This window comes from Pristiophorus japonicus, chromosome 17 (genome assembly GCF_044704955.1).
Source record: "Pristiophorus japonicus isolate sPriJap1 chromosome 17, sPriJap1.hap1, whole genome shotgun sequence".
Lineage (NCBI taxonomy): Eukaryota > Metazoa > Chordata > Chondrichthyes > Pristiophoridae > Pristiophorus > Pristiophorus japonicus.
Window position 1 is genome coordinate 31,456,788 of NC_091993.1, and position 19,896 is coordinate 31,476,683.

Below are 19,896 nucleotides of genomic sequence, written 5' to 3' on the forward strand. Positions count from 1 at the left end.
CTTAAAATAAGTGCTAGATCATTAAGAGTGAATTCAGGAAGCGATTTTTCCACACAACAGGCAGTGGGAAACTGGCACTCTCTCCCCAAAGGCCTGTAGATGCTGGGGAACAAATGACATTTTCAAGACTGAGATCGATAGATTTTTGTCAGTTAAAGGTATCAAGAACAAAAATCTGTGAGCCTTACACAGATAAAAGGCATGGTAAGATTAGCCCAAACGATTTAAAGTGTATTTTATAAAATAAAATGATCCTCCCACTGTGTTGGTCATGGCTCAGTGGGCAGCACACTCGCCCGAGTCTGAAGGTCTATATGAATCCCACTCCAGGGACTTGAGCACATAAATCTCGGCTGACATTCCCAGTGCAGTGCTGAGGGACTGCTGCACTGTCGGAGGTGCCGTCTTTTGGATGAGACGTTAAACCGAGGCCCTGTCTGCTCTCTCAGGTGGACGTAAAAGATCCCTTGGCACTATTTCGAAGAAGACCAGGGGAGTTATCCCCGGTACCCTGACCAATATTTATCCCTCAATCAGTATAACAAAAACAGATTATCTGGTCATTATCACATTGCTGTTTGTGGGAGCTTGCTGTGTGCAAATTGGTTGCTGCATTTCCCACATTACAACAGTGACTACACTCCAAAAGTACTTCATTGGCTGTAAAGCGCTTTGAGACTTCCAGTGGTTATGATGCTCCCACTGTGTTGGTCATGGCTCAGCGGGCAGCACACTCGCCCGAGTCTGAAGGTTGTGGGTTCAAATCCCACTCCAGGGACTTGAGCACATAAATCTCGGCTGACACTCCCAGCGCTATATAAATGCAAGTCTTTTTCTTTCTTTTCCCACTGCCCAAGAATAACATTACAAAGATTGTTACTTTTCATTTATTTCTCAAACCAATTTAAACGGTTAGCCCAAAAACAAACTCACCCAAGATTTATAGTGTTTCAGACATTCGGGTGGAAGTGGAGATTGTCCCTGGATGGAAGCCGATTCTGTTATGAAGTCAGTCCAGACTGGATCTGGATCAACACTGTGCCAGTATAGACACCCACCCGGCCCGGCCCGCTGCTCCCACCGTCCGGCTTCATTCACATTCTCAAACCCTCTCACCGAGTACCATTGCCTGAAGATTATTTCTGTGAACATGTGATCCAACATCAAGGAGCGAGTCATGCAGCAGCGAGTGGAAAAACACACTCACCCCATTTAACATGGATGTAAAGTGGAAATTGTAAAAAAAGGAAACAATGAATGACTTTACATGAAGTAATTTTATACAAGGCGTAATTCTAACCTCGGCTAATTAAACCCAGAGGTGAGCTGTAAAGATGCTTTGAATGTGCAAGGCAGCTACAAAACGCGATATGTGAATAATGCATTGACTTGCTTCTGACTTCATTCTCAATAGCCTCTCCCCCAGGGCTAATGGGAAGGATATCACGTTAAACTGTAACCCAGACGGTTTGCAGGATGATTAAAACACAAAAGGAGCCAAACGTCAAGTTCAAGCCAAAGAGTCGCACCCTTGTGTTAAAAGGTGTAGTGCAGTTTAAATGGGAAGCACGGCGGAGCGTGCAATAATTAGCCTGTGGCATTTTGAGGGATGATTAAGAAACAATATCCCAACACACACACTCTTCAGATGTTCAGAACATATTATCGTCTCCTCCAGGGCTCAGCTTCAACCTCATTTAAATGCCATTCCTTGTTTGTGTGTGGATATATATATATATATATACATACATACATACATACACATACACACAGGTATACACAATAGTCATCATCATCATAGGCAATCCCTCGAAACGAGGATGACTTGCTTCCACGCCGAAAACGGATGAGTTCACTGGTGTTTCATTGATATTCCAGGTCCCGAACTACATGTTGAAGGGTGGAAGATACCTGTACGTGGATCTTTTTTTAACCAGCCACCACACGGGCCTGACAGAGCGAGGTCTTGGTCCAGTGGCAAGGGTTAACCAAGACGACCGGAGACCTGCTCTGCTGCAATAGGTGGCTATGTTTTATGTCACCAGTGTATCTTACTGTCTTTGCTGAGGGTAAATTGCGGGATGAGGGGGGAAGTGTGGAAATGGAGGAAGGATTGGGGGGTGGGGCGAGAGGGGGAGAGAAGAACCATTCAAGGTGAGGCAATACCATTTTTAGAAATGTCACTAGGCATAATAGATTGTTTTTTTGTATAGAACCTTGGTTAAATCACACTTGATTCAGCTCTGCTCTCCATATTATAAAAAGAATACAGAGGCACTGGAGAAGGTGCAACAAAGATTTACAAGAACAATACCAGAACTGAGAGAGTATACGGCTAAAGGGATCAAGGGTTATGGAGAGAAAGCAGGAATGGGGTACTGATCAGCCATGATCATATTGAATGGTGGTGCAGGCTCGAAGGGCCGAATGGCCTACTCCTGCACCTATTTTCTATGTTACCCATCAGGAATGATTGAACAGGCTGGTGCTCTTTTCTCCAGAAAAGAGAAGGCTGAGATGTGACATGATAGAAATCTCTTTAAATTTATGAAAGGATTTGACAGGGTAGACATAGAAAAGATGCTTACACTTGTGGGCAAACCAGAACTAGGGGCCACAGACAATATTCACTGTAATTTGTTTTGGGTGTGCGGCCTTTTGACTGTGAGACCCATTTAATTTTTCGCGCTTGCGCAGTTATTACCATCGTAAAGCCAGTGAATGGCCTGCACAGGACTTCCAGACTGCCAGTGAGCGGCCACACACCTTAACGGGAATATTGGCTGTAAATAAGATCATCACTAATAAATCCAGTAAGGAATCCAGGAGAAACTGCTTTAGAGTGGTGAGAATGTGAAACTCGCTGCCACAAGGAGTGGTTGAGGCGAATAGTATCGATGCATTTAAGGGGAAGCTGGATAAACACATGAGGGAGAAAGGAATAGGATATGGTGGTGGATGGGGTTAGAAGAGGGGATGGGAGGGGGCTCATGTGGAGCATACCCTCCAGGGTTTACCCTCCACTGCCCAATCTGGATTTCACTCCACTCTGGATGAAGAGCTTTCTGATATCAGGCCTTTTATGACTATGAATTGGTGTTCCCCAGTGTTATGGTTTAATTCAAAGTAATGGTCCTGATCAACCTTCTCCAAAGCATTTACCATCTTATATATCTCTAGAAGGTCACCTTCTGGTCACTTCTTTCAAGGTTGAATAAGCCCAAGTTTCTGTAATATTTCCTTACACTTAAATCCCTTGATGTTAGAGATCACTCTTGTGATTCTTCTCTGAACTAAGTCCAGGGTTTGAATGACTTTCTTGTGTCTCAGTGACCAGATCTGGTAACAGTACACAAAGTGCAGGCTGACTGTAGCAGTGCATAGTTTGAGCAATACTTGAAGATGTACTCTTCTGGCTTGTATTAATTGTACATGTTAATATTAACTTATAATATGTTTACAAAGCTATGAGTGAGCACAATTGTTGCCATACTACATTACAACAGAGATTACTATAAGAGAGTATAGAGGAGATTTACGGGGATGTTGCATTGGAGAATTTTAGCTATGAGGAAAGATTGGATAGGATGGGGTTGTTTTCTCTGGAACAGAGGAGGCTGAGGGGAGACCTAATTGAAATACATAAAATGATGAGGAGCCTAGATAGAGTGGATAGGAAAGATCTATTTCCCTTAGCTGAGGGGGTCAACAACCAGGGGGCATATACTTAGGGTAATTGATAGGAGGTTTAGAGGGGATTTGAGAGGAATCTTTTTCACCCAGAGTGTGGTGGGGGTCTGGAACTCACTGCCTGAAAGGGTGGTAGAGGCAGAAACCTTCACCACATTTAAAGGGTACTTGGATGTGCACTTGAGGGGCCGTAACCTACAGGGCTGCGGACCGAGAGCTGGAAGGTGGAATTAGGCTGGATAGCTCTTTGTTGGCTGGCGTGGACATGATGGGCTGAATGGACTCCTTCCGTGCTGTAAATTTCTATGATTCTATAAACATCGACACGGACCTGTTGGGCCAAATGGCCTGTTTCTGTGCTGTAAATACAGTGTAATATATATTTATAGTTGACTTCTTGGTAGCAAAATGAAAGCCCGTGGGATTAAAGGGACAGTGGCAGCATGGATACCAAATTGCCTAAGGAACAGAAGAGAGAGAGCAGTGGTGAAGTTGTTTATCAGACTGGAGGGAAGTATACAGTGGTGTTCCCCAGGGGTCAGTATTAAGACCACTGATCTTTGTAATATATATTAATGACCCAGACTTGGATACACAGGACATCATTTCAAAGTTTACAAATGATACGAAACTCGGAAATGTAGTAAGCAGTGAGGAGGATAGACTTCAGGAGGACAGACTGGCGAAATGGACAAACACATGGCCGATGAAATTTATCGCAGAAAGTGCGAAGTGATATATTTTAGTAGGAAAAACGAGGAGACAATATGAACTAAATTGTAGAATTTTAAAGGGGGTGCAGGAACAGAAAGACCTGGGGCTGTATGTACACAAATCTTTGAAAATGGCAAGACAAGTCGAGAAGGCTGTTAAAAAAAAAAAAGCATATGGGATCCTTGGCTTAAGTAAAAGAGGAAGAGAGTACAATAGTAAGGAAGTTATGCCAAAACTTTTATAAAACACTGGTTCGGCCCCAGATGGGGCAGTGTGTTCAATTTTGGGCACCACACTTTATGAAGGATGTCAAGGCTTTGGAGAGGGTGCAGAAGAGATTTACTAGAATGGTTGCAGGGATGAGGGACACCAGTTATCTGGAGAGACTGGAGAAACTGGAATTGTTCTCCTTAGAGCCGAGAAAGTTAAGAGATTTGATTGAGGTGTTCCAAATCATAAATGGTTTTGGTTTTGGTAGAGTAAATAAGAGAAACTGTTTTCAGTGGCAGAAAGGTTGATAACCAGAGGACAGAGATTTAAGGTAATTGGCAAAAGAAATAAAGGAACCTTTTTGTTTTAAAACAATGAGTTGTTGCGATCTGGAATACAGTGCCGGTGCACTGAAAGGGTGATGGGAATTCCAACATGGAGTGACAATAATGACCTGCAATGATCACCAGCTGGTGCTATTGCCTAAAAACTCAAAGCACTTACTGAAAAATAAATCATGTCAATTTTTTTCCCTCAGCAGTTGAAATTTTCATGTCCAAAATAAAGTTTTAAACAGTAAAAGTTCAACAGAATAAAAGATTTCACAATAACATTAAGTTTATCCACCGATTTATCTTTTGCATCTTTTAATGTCCTCATTAAAATTCTGTAATATATAAAATTACAAACTTGAGTGTTTCTGGTCTTCATTTGTCTTAGTTGCATGGAGCTTTATATAAAAAAAAGAATATCGGGTAACAGGACAGAAGAGGAACTGCTTAAAATATTAAACAGTGATTTCTCATATCCGACATGTAATTCAATGAACTGGAAGGAGGGTTGAGTCACTGAGTAATTAAAGAGATGGTGTCTACTTTGTGTTACTGGAGAAAAAGAGAATTTATTTTATAACTTCATGTCTTTCACCTGTCAGCTGCTCCTGTCCCATAGGTGATCACTACCTGAAACATATAGAAAGAAAGCCTCTCAAATAGGACAAAGACCAAATGGTCCCAGGGTTGCTCCCTGATCTAGCTGAGGCATGACACAGAAATTACTGCTCTTCAAAATAGTGCCATGGGATCTTTTTACATCCACCCGAGGGGGCAGTCGTGGCCTCGGTTTAACGTCTCATCCGGACGACGGCACCTCCGACAGTGCAGCACTTCCTCAGCATTGCACTGGGAGTGTCAGCCTAGATATTGTGCGCAAGTCTCTGGAGTGGAGCTTGAATCCACAATATTCTGACGAGTGCTACCCACTGAGCCGCGGCTGACACTTGAGCCTCTCTATGTGTGGAAGTGCACATGTAAGTTTTATCATGTCACAGCAGTATGCCAGATTATTAATACTGGCCCTCACAGACCCAATCTGAATTATTTGATTGTATCACGGTCTTGTAACTCTCGGAGTCACTCAACATCCTCATGTATTGGTAAAGGGTGGAATCTGTATTGAAACAACACAGGTGACAACTCATATGAACACTGGTAAACTAATGGCGTGAAACTAAGTCAATGCATGGAGTTTTGTGATGCGTACATTAGGGAATGGGAGGCCAGGCAGGACTTCTTTCCATTCATATTACACATTCTTGTCTGGTTTTCCCTTTGCAGATTTTGAATGACGAAATGACAGCATATCAAAATTAACCCCCATGATGTGATTTAAAAAATTAATTCTACAGGCATTGAGGATTGGGCTTGAACAATCTCAGCGGGTGAAGGCAGTAATCAGCGGAGATGAACAAAATCCCAGGTTTGTTGAAGTTTTCTGTGCAGTGAGCTACCCTCAGATGGGACAGCAGTTGGGGTGCTATAAATAACCTCAGTACCCTAGGGCTAGGGAGGACAAGCATCCAGTGCAAACACTAACCAAGTGACTCCTTACCAGCCATAGGTACCAGATGAGAATAGTATCATACTCAGCCAGGATGCCCCCATTACCGAGATTTGTTGCCTTGACTAGCTAAATGGCTCAACATTACACTGCCTTTAGCCGCCAGGTCATTGAGGAAACTTAAAATTTAACAAATGATCACACCTTCACACAATAGCATACATGGACTGGTAACTATTCTTCATCGTGACAACTTTCATTATGTGCCGATAGCATTTATAAGCTGCTTTTGCAGATCTGTCCATCACTATATCCGTAAGTGTCAGATAACAGAGAAATTACGTGTCACCACCAACATCCTTTTCAAACAGAGTCAATGGACCGCAAAGGCTTTTTTCTGTCTATTTTCCAATGAGTTTCCTTGTGGCAGTGGACCAACCAATACTTGAGAGCTGGACAGTCACTATTGGTATTCAATTTCTACCACTAGATGGTGCAGCATATCCAATGAAAGAATACGAGTTAACAGAAAATCACGTGGAATTAATTCATTATCCCAAGCTTTTAACTTCAATTACCCTATTTAACCAATCCCCCTAAGTACCATCCTCCTTGGGACTGAAGTAAAAGAACTATAGCGCATTTTACCACCTCAGGTAGTCACAAAGCATTTCACAGCCAATGTCAGAAACTAGGCAGCCAATATGTGCACAGCAAGGTCCCACAAACAGCAATGTAATTATGACCAGATAATTTTTTTTGTACTGATGTTGGTTGGGGGATAAATATTGACCAGGTCACCGGGGATAACTCCCCTGCTTTACTTCGAAATAGTGCCGTGGGATCTTTCATGTCTACCTGAGAGAGCAGACGGGGCCTCGGTTTAACGTCTCACCCGAAAGGCAGCACCTCCGACAGTGCGGCGTTCCCTCAGCACTGCACTGGGAGTTTCAGCCTGGATTTTGTCTCTGGAGTGGGATCTGAACCCACAACCTTCTGACTCAGAGGCGAGAGCCACAGCTCTTTATATCTGAGGACAACGAAGCGGCAAAAAAGGTGACAATCAGAATAAAACAAAAGGCACAGTATGAGAGGAAGCAGACACAGTTTTCATTAAAAAATTTATTGATTGTATATACTTTTCAATAGTAACAAAAGCAAACATTGTTTATCATGGACTTTGTTCGATGACTCCATGGAGAGAGAGAGCATTGTTCGGAGAGCTCGGACATTTGCCTGTGGTTATTCACCCATTGTTGGTTAAAGTTGCAGAGTCCCGTTGACACAAAGCACAATTTCTTGGAAGGATGGAACTGATTGATCTTTTCTTAGTCCAGGTTTTATATTCACGTTTGCTAGCGTTACAGTCTCAAGTTACTGCCAAATGCACTGCCAAGAACAACCCGCAAAAAGTATGAGTGGCACCAAAGCAGTTTGAAGTTCATTGTCAAGTTTAAAGGGCATGGAAAGTGAACGGGCTTTAAAATTAATTAGATGCTAGTTTGAAGAGTCGGGCTGGAGAAATGTAGAGAACGAAATAATTCTTAAAACGAGAAAGTAGCTAAAGTAAAGCATCAGAATTAGTAAAAACAGAGGGCAAAACATTGTCACAATTAGTCCTAGAGTGGAAAGGAAGATACTACAGCCTGAATGAAGAGCTTCTCTCACTTTTAAAGTGTTTTTTAACCTCACCAATGTACTCTCCATCCCTCAAGATGTTGACTCCTTGATGGGGTAGACCCACACGACCTTGCCGAAAGTGACTATTACATGAACCTGCAGGCTATTCAGCTACGGCCAGCACCACCAACCAAGGCCAATCCTGCTTTCATCCACATACACATCAATAGTTCTCAGAGCAGAAACCCTAGTCAATTTTCCTCTTTCTAATTAAAGGGTACCTCACACCATGCTGTTTCCCCCCCCCCCCCCCAGCTAACTCAACACAAACACTGCCTAGTCTGTATGGGGCTAACGCTCACTGGCTAACTAAGCCATTAGGGAGCTAGGATTCCCCTGGCTAACGTTCAGCCCAGTACATCCGCTCCACGCAGGTTTCTTGACTGCTCAGAAGAAATCTGTAACCACCATTAAAGGCTTTTGAAGAGCAGAAGTTACAGTAGCTATCAATTGCAATGCCTTCAGTTCAAGAATCATGAATTTGTTCCATTTTGACTTTGCCAGTTTGGCGTATTGCACTTTTGTAGATTTACAAGGATCACGCCAGAACGGCCTGTTTCTGTGCTGTACATTCTATGTACAAAGCTCTGGTTAGACCACACCTAGGGCACTGTGAGCAGCTCTGGGCACCGCATCTTAGGAAGGATATATTGGCCTTGGAGGGAGTGCAGTGTAAGTTACCAGGAAAGATTGGACAGGCTGGGGCTCTTTAATCCAGAAAAGACAAGACAGATGAGTGATCTGATAGAGGTCTTTCAAATTTTACAGGGCTTGATTGGGTAGACGTAGAGAAGATGTTTCCACTTGTATGGGAAGACCAGAACTAGGAGCCATAAATATAAGATAGACACTAATAAATCCAATGGGGAATTCAGGAGAAACTTCTTTGCCCAGAGAGTGGTGAGAACATGGAACTTCGCTTCATGAAGTGGTTGAGGTAAATAGCATAGATGTGTTTAAGGGATACTAAACACGAGGGAGAAAGAAATATAAGGATATATTGATCGGGTCAGATGAAGTAGGTGGGGGATAATCACCAGTATGGCCTGTTTCTGTGCTGTACAGTCAATGTACAAAGCTCTGGTTAGCCCACACCTGGACTACTGTGAGCAGCTCTGGGACTGCATCTTACGAAGGATATATTGGAGGGAGTGCAGCGTAGATTTACCAGAATGATACCCGGACTCTAGGGGCTAACTTACGAGAGATTACGCAAACGAGGCTTGCAGTCCCTAGAATTGAGAAGGTTACATGGTGATCTGATCGGAGATTTCAAGATATTAAAGGGAACAGATAGGGTAAAGAGAGAGAAATAATTTCCGCTGGTTGGGGAATCTAGGACTGCGGGGGGGGCGGGGAGGGAGGGTGCAGTCTAAAAAGTAGAACCAGACCTTCCAGGTGTTAGGAAACACTTCTACACACAAAGGGTGATAGAAAGTTTGAAACTCTCTTTCACAAACAGCAATTGATGCTAGATCAATTGTGAATTTTAAATTAGATTGATAAATTTTTGTTAACCAAAGGTATGAAGGGATATGGGGCAAAGGCAGGTGTATGGAGTTAGGTCGCAGATCAGCCATGATTTCACTAAATGGCAGAACAGGCTTCAGGGGCTAAATGGCCTACTCCTGCTCACATGTTTCCTATGTAAAACTATAATTCAATCAGAACCAGTGTCCAACTTCAAGGAACTAAGTCCGACTTGTATGATGATAAACATTTACCCTAGGTATACACCAGCCCATGATCAGTATTCAGAATCCGGCAAAGTTTCAATTACATTTCATGCAACTTGGCCAAAGTATGAAATCAATGCCCAGGGTGCTTTCACATGTAGCCTGCACTAATTCATCACATGACTCAAATGTAAAACAACAACTCGATTCAAATACCGACATGGACAGACACCCTGGCACCTCTGCCAGGCGGCCAGTAGTCATGGTGGAGCTGAGAGTGTTGGCAACATTGGAACAAATCCGATCCCTCAAACATCCACATACATCTAACTCCAGCACACGCTGCTGGGTAATGGGCAACCTCGGGTGATCTTAACCCATTTCCCACCAACTGGAGGGATGGGACAAAACGGGAGGCCAATTGCAGCATGCCCACCACCGTAGCCAAGATCAGCTAAATTGACAACAGGGAGATCAAACCATTGGATGTCCATGTTCTAACTAGACAAAGCGTGCTCTGTCGCTGAGAGAGCACTCTTGACATTCGAGTCCAATTTAATACCTTATAACATTAAGAATTCCATCCACTCAGCTGAATATTAGAATTTCTTATAAGGCAAAGTGAGGGGAGTGCAGAGGAGAATACAGATTACAGAATTCCTTGTCCCCCCTGCCCACTCCCCACACCCAACAGAAGGAATGGGCAACTTACTAACTTGTGTTGACTCTTTACCTTAACCCCCAAATGAGAGAATCCTGGTTAAGCTTCCTGCTTTTGCTGAATTAAGGCATGAAATGCAAAACACAAAGCTGGAGCATGAAATGTGTTGTCACAGGGAGCAGTTGAAGCAGACACCATTGCATCTTTTGAAGAGAAATCGGATTATTTAAAGCAGAAGATAATATAGGGTTATGGGGAGAGAGCAGAGGCAGTGGGATTAGGTTTGGATCACTCAGGCGCAGAGTTGGTACAACTTCAAAACGTTTGTAACATTTGTAAAAGTAATGTTCTGTACATTTTTATTTCAATAAAGACAAAATGACAAACAGCATAAAGAAAGATGCCCAGATGCCCTAAAGGTATTTAAATACATCTCAAAGGTTATCATTAAAGTGAATCTGTAGTAAATAGATTCCTGCAAGCAAAATACCTTTCTTTAAATACAAAATCAGTATTTCTCTGAAATGCAAACGCTTTTTCAAATTATTTTCTGCAGAAAAACCTGCCATGATTAAAATATTTTAATGAAGGATAAAAGTTTTTTTCTTCCTCCCCACAAAAAACAGGCTTATTTCTACATGCTAGATTTTAACGTTTCAGTGTCACAATGTGCTAACTACATACACAATAGATAATAGTAAGAAAAACGCTCAACCTGATGAAAAGTTAAAATCTTCATTAATACACTGAAAAAGTAGACATAACTCATGCCTTTTGTAAAATCAAAAATACAAAAATTAAACCGCTTTCTTTAAAAAGATTTTTCCTTATTTTAAGGATTTTTTTTTTTTAAATGAAGCTGCATGTAGTTTTGTACAAGAAAGTTTTGTACAGGTAAACTGGTAATATACATAAAAAAATTTAACTGGCATCCTCACTCACGTGCTGCTCACCTTTTCTTTGCGACCACATACCTCATCCTGAAAAATCTTCTAGAGTTTTAAACCAAAGAAAATACATATAGCTCCTCTCCACAAACAAAAGTGCCGCTTTCTCCAACGTCCTTTAGAAAATGATTCCATGACGATGCCTGTGGCTATCGATGCAGTCTAGAGGCAATTCATGCTGTGTTCCTTCGAGAAAACGAGACTGTGGAAAAAGTAAGCCAGCAAATGTACTGGGGTGGGGACATTTGTTTTACAGGGGACCAGATGTCTGGGACCTACAACATGGTTTTCTTTTTCTTTTTTTCGGGGGGGGGGGGGAAGGGAGGGAGAGAGAGAACAGCCAGAACACAGGACCCCCAATTTTAGTTAGCACACTGCCATTCTCCTGCTGCACCTGCCACTGTTCTTGTTTCGATCGTATTAGAATGTTCCTAGAATGTTAGAAACAGTGGTACGGATGTTGCATTCCCCGACAGTACAGATATTGAAAAGCACAGGATCCGGTGCCTGTTCAATTTTGTAATAATTTCTCTTCATTTCTTCCCAGCCCCACCTCCTCCTCCCTGCCCAACCCCCCCCCCCCCAAAAAAAAAATTCTAGTACAAGTGATAGCCAGGCAGAGACTATGTAGTTTATGAATTTCAAATCAAGACTAAAATGTCATTGCTATACTTGGAATTTCTGTGTCAGTCTCTCCTCTTTCTTGTGCCCTCACCCCTTCCCTTAAAAGGTTATAGCTACTGTGGGTAAATGTTTCTGTTCTTTAATATAAATAAACTCGTATGTTACTTTTCCGATTTAATTTCGACTAACCTATAGATTCTTTATTTTATTTTAACAAATATACATTACTTCACAGGCAGACAAAGCAGGAAGGTGGCGTTTCAAATTAGGAAAGATTCTCTCTTTTGTTGTGGGGGATGAAAGGGGGGTCTACAATGCATTATAGTTAAAAGGAATGCTTTTATAATTGGATATTGTTTTATATACTAGGAAAAACATAAAAGCCTAAAACCTGAACTGTAAAATTTTTGTATTTTTTTTTAATATACTGGCCATTCCTGTTGAAATGAGACCTACATTTTAAAACGTGGGTACAGACCCACTTTAAAAAGCACCACACAGAGGGAGAACAGAAGCAATTCTCTCCTCTTATGTAAACCTGTGACAATACAGGTTAAACAAAATGCTGGTGGCAGAAACAGAAGTACTTTTAGAAAGTGTTGATTTTTTTTGTATGTCACAAAGAAAAGTGCCAACCATTTATAGCTGATACAGTCAGAAAGTCTCATCAACATGTATTGCAACAGACCACAGCATTTCACACTTGTTATCCAGCAGACAGTCTTCAGAAGCACACCAACTGTGACAACAGAACATCTATTGCGTGCTATATATGTGCTATCGGGATCTGCAAGTTCGGATTTTTTGACTGCATATACCGTTTCTTTTAAAAACCCTGCAACATCCTTTCCTGTTCCGACCCACCTAAAACTTCCAGTTCACTCTCTGCAGCCCCTGGGTTAACTGTGGGTGCCCAAGACAAGAAAAGCAAGACGAGGTACAAAAATGCAAATTTCAACAGTAATGGCAATGTCTTGTAGTCCAAAGGGTCCTGCTATTATCTTCTCCTCCGCCCCCTTCAGAGATGGTGTTGGCAACGAGTTCTTAATCCGGTGGGAGCAAATCGTGTAAACGAAATTTCTCTCTGATATGAGGTCGAACATCTTCATTCTGAGAGAGAATAGTACATTAAAGTCAGTGAGCTCAATTTAAAGTTTGGCTCTGATGGCAACACCTTTGCTTCATTATCAGCTAGTAGAAAAAAATGTTTTATTCATTCACGGGATGTGGATGTCACTGGAAAGGCCAGCATTTATTGCCCATCCCTAATTGCCCTCGACTGGTGAGCTGTCTTATACAACTGAGTGTCTCGCTGGGCCATTTCAGAGGCAATTAAGAATTAATCTTATTGCTGTGGGTCTGGAGTCACAAAGGCCAGACTGGGTAAGGGCGGCAGATTTCCTTCCCTAAAGGACATCAGTGAACGAGATGGGTTTTTACGACAATCCGGTAGTTTCATGGTCACCATTACAGATACTGGCTTTTCATTCCAGATTTAATTAAGTGAATTTAAATTCCTCAGCTGCCATGGTGGGATTTGAACTCATCTCCAGATTAGTCCAGGTCTCTGGATTACTAGACCAGTAACATAACCACTATGCTACCATGGCAATGCCCCTACAGGGGTGGGGGTTAGGTCAAAGCAACCTCCCTCAGAGTGCATCAGTGCTGCTTCTGGTGTAGCTTTGGGGATCTGTGGCTTCTGGAGTTTATGAAGCGCCATCTCGTGACAGAGGTGTGTCGCTCCAGATGTGACCGTGTGCGCATCACAGAATGAGCGATGCCCTAATAAGTACTGTGTAGCATAAATAGCAAATTTAACATCTTATATAGATACACGTGACCTTCGCAAATGCCAGATGGCTAACAAATACAACTTGAGAGTCTTCCTTAAGATTCCTTTTTGGCTGCTCGTATTTCTTCTCTTCCTGCCTGAAAGCACCAATTTATGCGGCGGCCTGATTTCACAAGTCCCAGCAGAACTATTCGACTACTGGAGGGGACCAGAGTTAAATCCAAACCTACCCTCAACGACATGGAAAATACATTTTCCAGCAGAGGTCATTGGGTAGAAATCGCGAGCGGAGATTTTGTTTGAGTTTCTTCTGTCTTCCGGGGCTCTGAGGCCAGTTACAGATCTCAATTAGCCCCCCCCAGCTCGGATCAGTGAACTCGGCAAAGACCAGCCATCAAATGTGGGATCTTCCTACAAAAGCATTCTTCTTCTTGGGGAATCTTTTTGTATGAAAACAGCCATTTAAAAAAAAAATAATTAAAATCAAACTGACCTTACAGGCATCATAACTTACCAGTTCTACAAGTTTCTCTAAAAAGGGAATCAGTTTCAAAAGCTCCATGTCATTCTTATCCATGAACCAGCTCTCAATTGGAATTCCATTGGACAGCTGATAGAAAAGGATTGAAAGAACATTTTACCATGGCTGAAATATGAACAGCTCATTACACTGACTGCAGCAAAAGCTGCAACACAACAATTTCCCCAACTGGACAAGGCACGCTGCCCACTCAAATGGGGCAGCATCTGTGCAAATGAGAGTACTCTCATACTCTTAAAACCAGTGAATACTCCCAGGATAGCACAATTTAAAGCTTTTCTCTTCAATTTTTCCCTACATATCTTTCCCAACCAGGAAGGAAGCAAGAGATTACTGCAAGGCCAGCACTAACTTCCCCCAGATGGTGTGCGCACATGGCCAGATATCTGGCCCAGGTTTCCCTCCCCTCGAGATACAATGAGATTACACAGTATTTATAACACAAACAGGCCATTCGGCCCAACAGGTCCGTGCCGATGTTTATGGTCCACATGAGCCTCCTCCTACCCCTCTTCATCCAACTCCAACATATCCTTCTGTTCCTTTCTCCCTCATGTGCTTATCTAGCATCCCCTTGAATACATCCAAGCTATTCATCTCAACCACTCCATGTAATAGCAAGTTCCACATTCTTACCACTTTCTGGGTGAAGAAGTTCCTCCTGAATTCCCTATTCAGGAGGAACTACCTTATATTTGTGGCCCCTAGTTCTGGTCTCACCCGCAAGTGGAAACATCCTGTGTCTACTCTATCAAATCCTTTCAGAGCCTCGAAGACCTTCATCAGGTCACCCCCAGACTTCTTAGTATTGTACTTAGGTTTGAGCTGGAACAGGCTTCTGTAGTTCTTGTGACACTGGTAGCCTGTGGGCAATCTTATGATCCTGGTTTGCTAATGCAACAAATGCTGCTTTGCAGTCAATACTCAACACCCTCCCCAATCGGTGGAATTAGTGCTACATAAACTAATGGAAGGGAAATGATGCCCCAAAATATTTTTGAAAAATTTAAATAATGAAACGAATCTGTAAATTAGCATTTAAAATAGTATGTTTTGAGCTCGGAGTCTAATGTTCCATTTTCAGGGTGAAAAATAAAAGCTTTAATTTTGCGTAATAGGACATTCCCTTTTTTTCCTCCCCGCTCAAGAGCAGAAATATTAGTGCATATTCTCCAAAGTCTCTCTTCACCTCGCCCCTCCATCTTCCCTCTCCTCAGTTACGTGCCGCTTGCATCCAAGAGGTTAACGAAGGTGGTTACTTCCAGGAGATCAGAGCCAATTGTAGCTAGCGGTCAGCTGTGTGATAGCGGTCTAGCAGAAATTCAGTGTCTCACGTGGGAAGCTTGCCCCCACCCCCCTCTCCCCTCCCCCCCACACCCCCCTCCACAGCAGCCCGGCTGGCATCAGGAATCTGTGCCACTAAAAAAACCTTCAATTGTTGGATAGAAATTTAAAACTAAGCGTTCCAGATGAGAATTAGGACCGTGCTTAAAAGGGCCGTACCACTTTCCATTCCCAACTTCATGAAGGAGCTCAGTAATATATTCTGAAACCAAATTAATTTGATATTATTCCTACGAAGCAAGCACCCAAATAGTCAGAACACAACACTGAGTTTCTCCAGGCATTCTCTCACTCTCTCTCGCCCCTGTTCAATGATTCTTGCACTGACCTGGTATGCAAAGGCTTGCGGAGAGTTGTCAATTATGATTGTTTTTGAAAGATCCCTTCCGAGGATATTCAAATCCTTTATGTAGTTTCCCTGCACACACACGCAATGCTCACGGAATAGCCTGTGCCTAGGTGACAAAATACGTCGCAAGTTAAGTGTGACAATGGACTTAAGACTAGAGTGAAGATTAAGAGATTACTTTAAAAGAAAAAAAAACATGCCTGAATATACATGTATTTTAAAGACAGACACAAAAATCACCCAAAGCAAGAAGTGTGGCCTCTGATGCAGGTATCATCATCATCATAGGCAGTCCATCGGAATAGAGGAAGACTTGCTTCCACTCTTAGCATGAGTTCCTAGGTGGCTGAACAGTCCAATATGAGAACACAGTCTCTGTCACAGTGGTTGAAGGGAAGGGTAGTCGAGGAGCCTGGTTTGCCGCACGTTCCTTCTGCTGCCTGCGCTTGATTGCTGCATGCTCTCGGCGACGATACTCAAGGAGCTCAGCACCCTCCCGGATGCAATTCCTCCACTTAGGAAGTGCATCTGGGAGGGCGCTGAGCGCCTCGATCTCGATGCAGATATTGTGCCAGTGAGACTGTCACACATGTATAATTGCACCATATTCTGGCCAAATTGCAGAGTTTGTGCACAAATAGTAGAGCCAGCACCTAAAATATAGCTTACATGCCTAAGTATGCAGACAAACATTTTTACACATTCACAGAATCCTGTGCCACACTGTGCAATTCTAGTTTGCAATGCTCCTATGCTAATATAGGACAATAAAATGGGTGGTGACATAGGGCAGAGGACCAATGGGCTACCATGTACTGTGGTCATAGAATGTTATAGCACAGAAACAGGTCATTCAACCCAGCAAAACTGCATCAGAACTTTTCCACCATGAACCTATGCTAATTTCATTCTCATGCTCGATTCCTATAACACTTAACATTTAGTGTCATTTGGCTCAGTGTTAACACACTCGCCTCCCAGTCAGAAGGTCATAGGTTCATGCCCCGCTTGAGGATTTGACCACATTATCGAGTACAGTATTGAGGGAGTGCTGCATTGTCGGCGGTGCAGTCTTTTGGACGAGACACCGTCTACCTGTGCGGGTGGACATCATCATCATCATCATCATCATAGGCAGTCCCTTGGAATCGAGGAAGACTTGCTTCCAAAAAAAGTGAGTTCTCAGGTGACTGAACAGTCCAATAGGGGAATTAGAGTCACTGTCACAGGTGGGACAGACAGTGGTTGAAGGAAAGGGTGGGTGGGGAGTCTGGTTTGCCACACGCTCCTTCCGCTACCTGCGCTTGTTTTCTGCATGCTCTCGGTGACGAGACTCGAGGTGCTCAGCACCCTCCCGGATGCTCTTCCTCCACTTTGGGTGGTCTTGGGCCAGGGACTCCCAGGTGTCGGTGGGGATGTTGCACTTTATCAGGGAGGCTTTGAGGGTGTCCTTAAAATGTTTCCTCTGCCCACCTAGGGCTCGCTTGCTGTGTAGGAACTCCCAGTAGAGTGCTTGCTTTGGGAGTCTCGTGTCGGGCATCACACATCCCACGGCATCATTCAAAGAGCAGGGAATTCTCTCAGTGTCCGAGCCAACATTTATCTCCAAAGAGAGAGATTATCGGGTCATCTATTTCACTGTTTCTGGGATCTTGCTGCTATGTTTCCAACGTTACAACACTGAATACACTTCAAGGATAATTCATTGGCTGTAAAGTGCTTCAGGACATTGAGGGCATGAAAAGCATTCTATAAATGCAAAATCATTCTTTTTTCACATTCCAACATGACGCAAGTGTAACGGCAATCCTCGACAAGGGAGCCAATGAATTGCAATTGTGTCATCATTGGACCAACTGCTTCTCCATAAGGGAGATGGGGAACACAGGCAGCAAGCCAATCCACAGGCAGCCAGTTAGAGTGACCCTGGGAGAGGCCTGGGTGCAGGAGCTCAGCGGTCTCTCAGCCAATGAATCACAATTGGAGATCAGAGAAAAACACACAGTCATGTCCGATTATCAGCGGGCAACAAGACTTACAGGGGTTTACATCAGATGGAAAGCAGCCAAGTTTCTACACCACATTACCCCCTGGAATGTACACACAAGGACAGGATTGAGTGCATGCTGCAGGGTGTTCTATGGCCAAACAGCCAATCAAACTTTGTGGAGGCTCACGCAAAGAATGGTCACTTTGCCAAGGTGGAACACCACTACCCAAATCTCAGTAACATTCATTACTTCGGGGGGAGAAATGAGGGGGTGAGGAGAAGATAGAGAAGAAAAAATACCTCAAGCTTTGTAAGCCAAGTACAAACTTCCCAATAGCTAATCTATTTGCCAGTTTTCCTAACTCCTCCATTCTATTTAAAAATAACAAAAAGGTAAGAGAAAAGGCTGTATTATTGAGTCTTATATTTACAGAGTGGAGTTAGACAGGGTACTGCCAAAACAGCTGTAAAACACAAGATTCAGAACAGCAAGTCAAGATCGGTATTTCGGGTTCTAGTTAACTGAAATGCAGCCCCGATAAAAAATCTTGGCACCTCACTCCAAACCCTGCTGTTTAATTGAATACAAATGTCAAAACACAAAGCACTGGCCTTCAGATGGAACCCCACCTACTTATCTGCAGATTTCAACTCGCTGCCCTCAGAAAACCAGCAACAATTGAAACCTCAACTGTTTAGATGCACAACAACAATTTGCATTTATGTAGCGCCTTTAACGTAGTAAAACATCCCAAAAGCACTTCACAGGAACGATATGAAAAAGCATTTGACACCGAGCCACATAGGGAGATATTAGGGCAGGTGACCAAAATGCTTGGTCAAAGAGGTAGGTTTTAAGAACCATCTTAAAGCAGGAGAGGTAGAGAAACGGAGAGGTTTAGAGAGGGAATTTCAGAGCTTAGGGCCTAGGCAGCTGAAGGCACAGCCGCCAGTTGTGGAGCGATTAAAATCTGGGATGCTCAAGAGGCCAGAATTGGAGGAACGCAGATATCTCGGAGGGTTGTAGCGTTGGAGGAGGTTTCAAAGATAGGGAAGTTGCAAGACAGAAGAATGCATAGTTCCGAGAGATTTAAAAAAAAAAACTCCAATCCTGAAGTTAGCATTTATTGGAGGGGGGACAGGGGGTGAACTACAATGACGAGGATATTAACTGCTCCTTTTTTCTTCAATGTTCTTGTTCATTTATACCACAAGTGCTTACCTGACCAGCTGTTTTTTAGGGTCCAGAATATTCAACAATTTGTCTGCATAGACTTTCTTAGAGGCAGTGAACAGAATAATCTGCAAGAACATCAGGGACACATTACAATGTCGCAGTATGACTTTCTATTTCTCTGCATTTAATAATTACGACAGACTTCAAATGCAGCATATATAGTACAAGTAAACACACTTTTAAATGTTACATGCAAGAAACTTTTACCCGAGTATTTATCCAAACCATTAAAAATCAACTTAGGCCAACAAAGCACAGCTCAAAGTATAGCCAAATCTAGAGATATTTACTAGAATTCTACTAAAATGAGATTGAAGGGCCACCTAGCAATCAAGAAACCCTCCTGTCATCACATTGGATCTTTAAACTGGATTTCTCGAGTCTGAACGCAGCTGAGCGAGGTGGCCGTCTAATTTTCTACGTAGCCTACAGAACACACTTTCATTTCACAATCTGCACAAACGCAACCTCCATTTTACACGGCTGCTACAGAGTTGTTGTGAACCGGCAACGTACAGAGCAACACCTTGGGGGGGTGGTGGGGAAGAGAGAATAGAAACACGAAAAGGTGTAACCGTTTTGCACAATTCAAAACTTGC

The 19,896-nt window shown here is 42.9% G+C and overlaps 1 protein-coding gene across 2 annotated transcripts in view; it reads right to left on the reverse strand.

The window, feature by feature from the left end:
- Window positions 1-7,560: 7,560 nt before the first annotated feature.
- The window catches only part of LOC139227650 (CTD small phosphatase-like protein 2), a 91,655-nt gene continuing 79,319 nt past the window's right edge, over window positions 7,561-19,896 (reverse strand). For both annotated transcript variants that reach the window (XM_070858569.1, XM_070858570.1), the window contains 4 exons: window positions 19,283-19,362; window positions 16,050-16,176; window positions 14,351-14,446; window positions 7,561-13,151 (listed from right to left, as the gene is read on the reverse strand). In XM_070858569.1, the coding sequence (XP_070714670.1) occupies window positions 13,086-13,151; window positions 14,351-14,446; window positions 16,050-16,176; window positions 19,283-19,362 (369 nt within the window). In that variant the 3' untranslated portion in view covers window positions 7,561-13,085. The remainder of the gene's footprint in view (window positions 13,152-14,350; window positions 14,447-16,049; window positions 16,177-19,282; window positions 19,363-19,896) is intronic.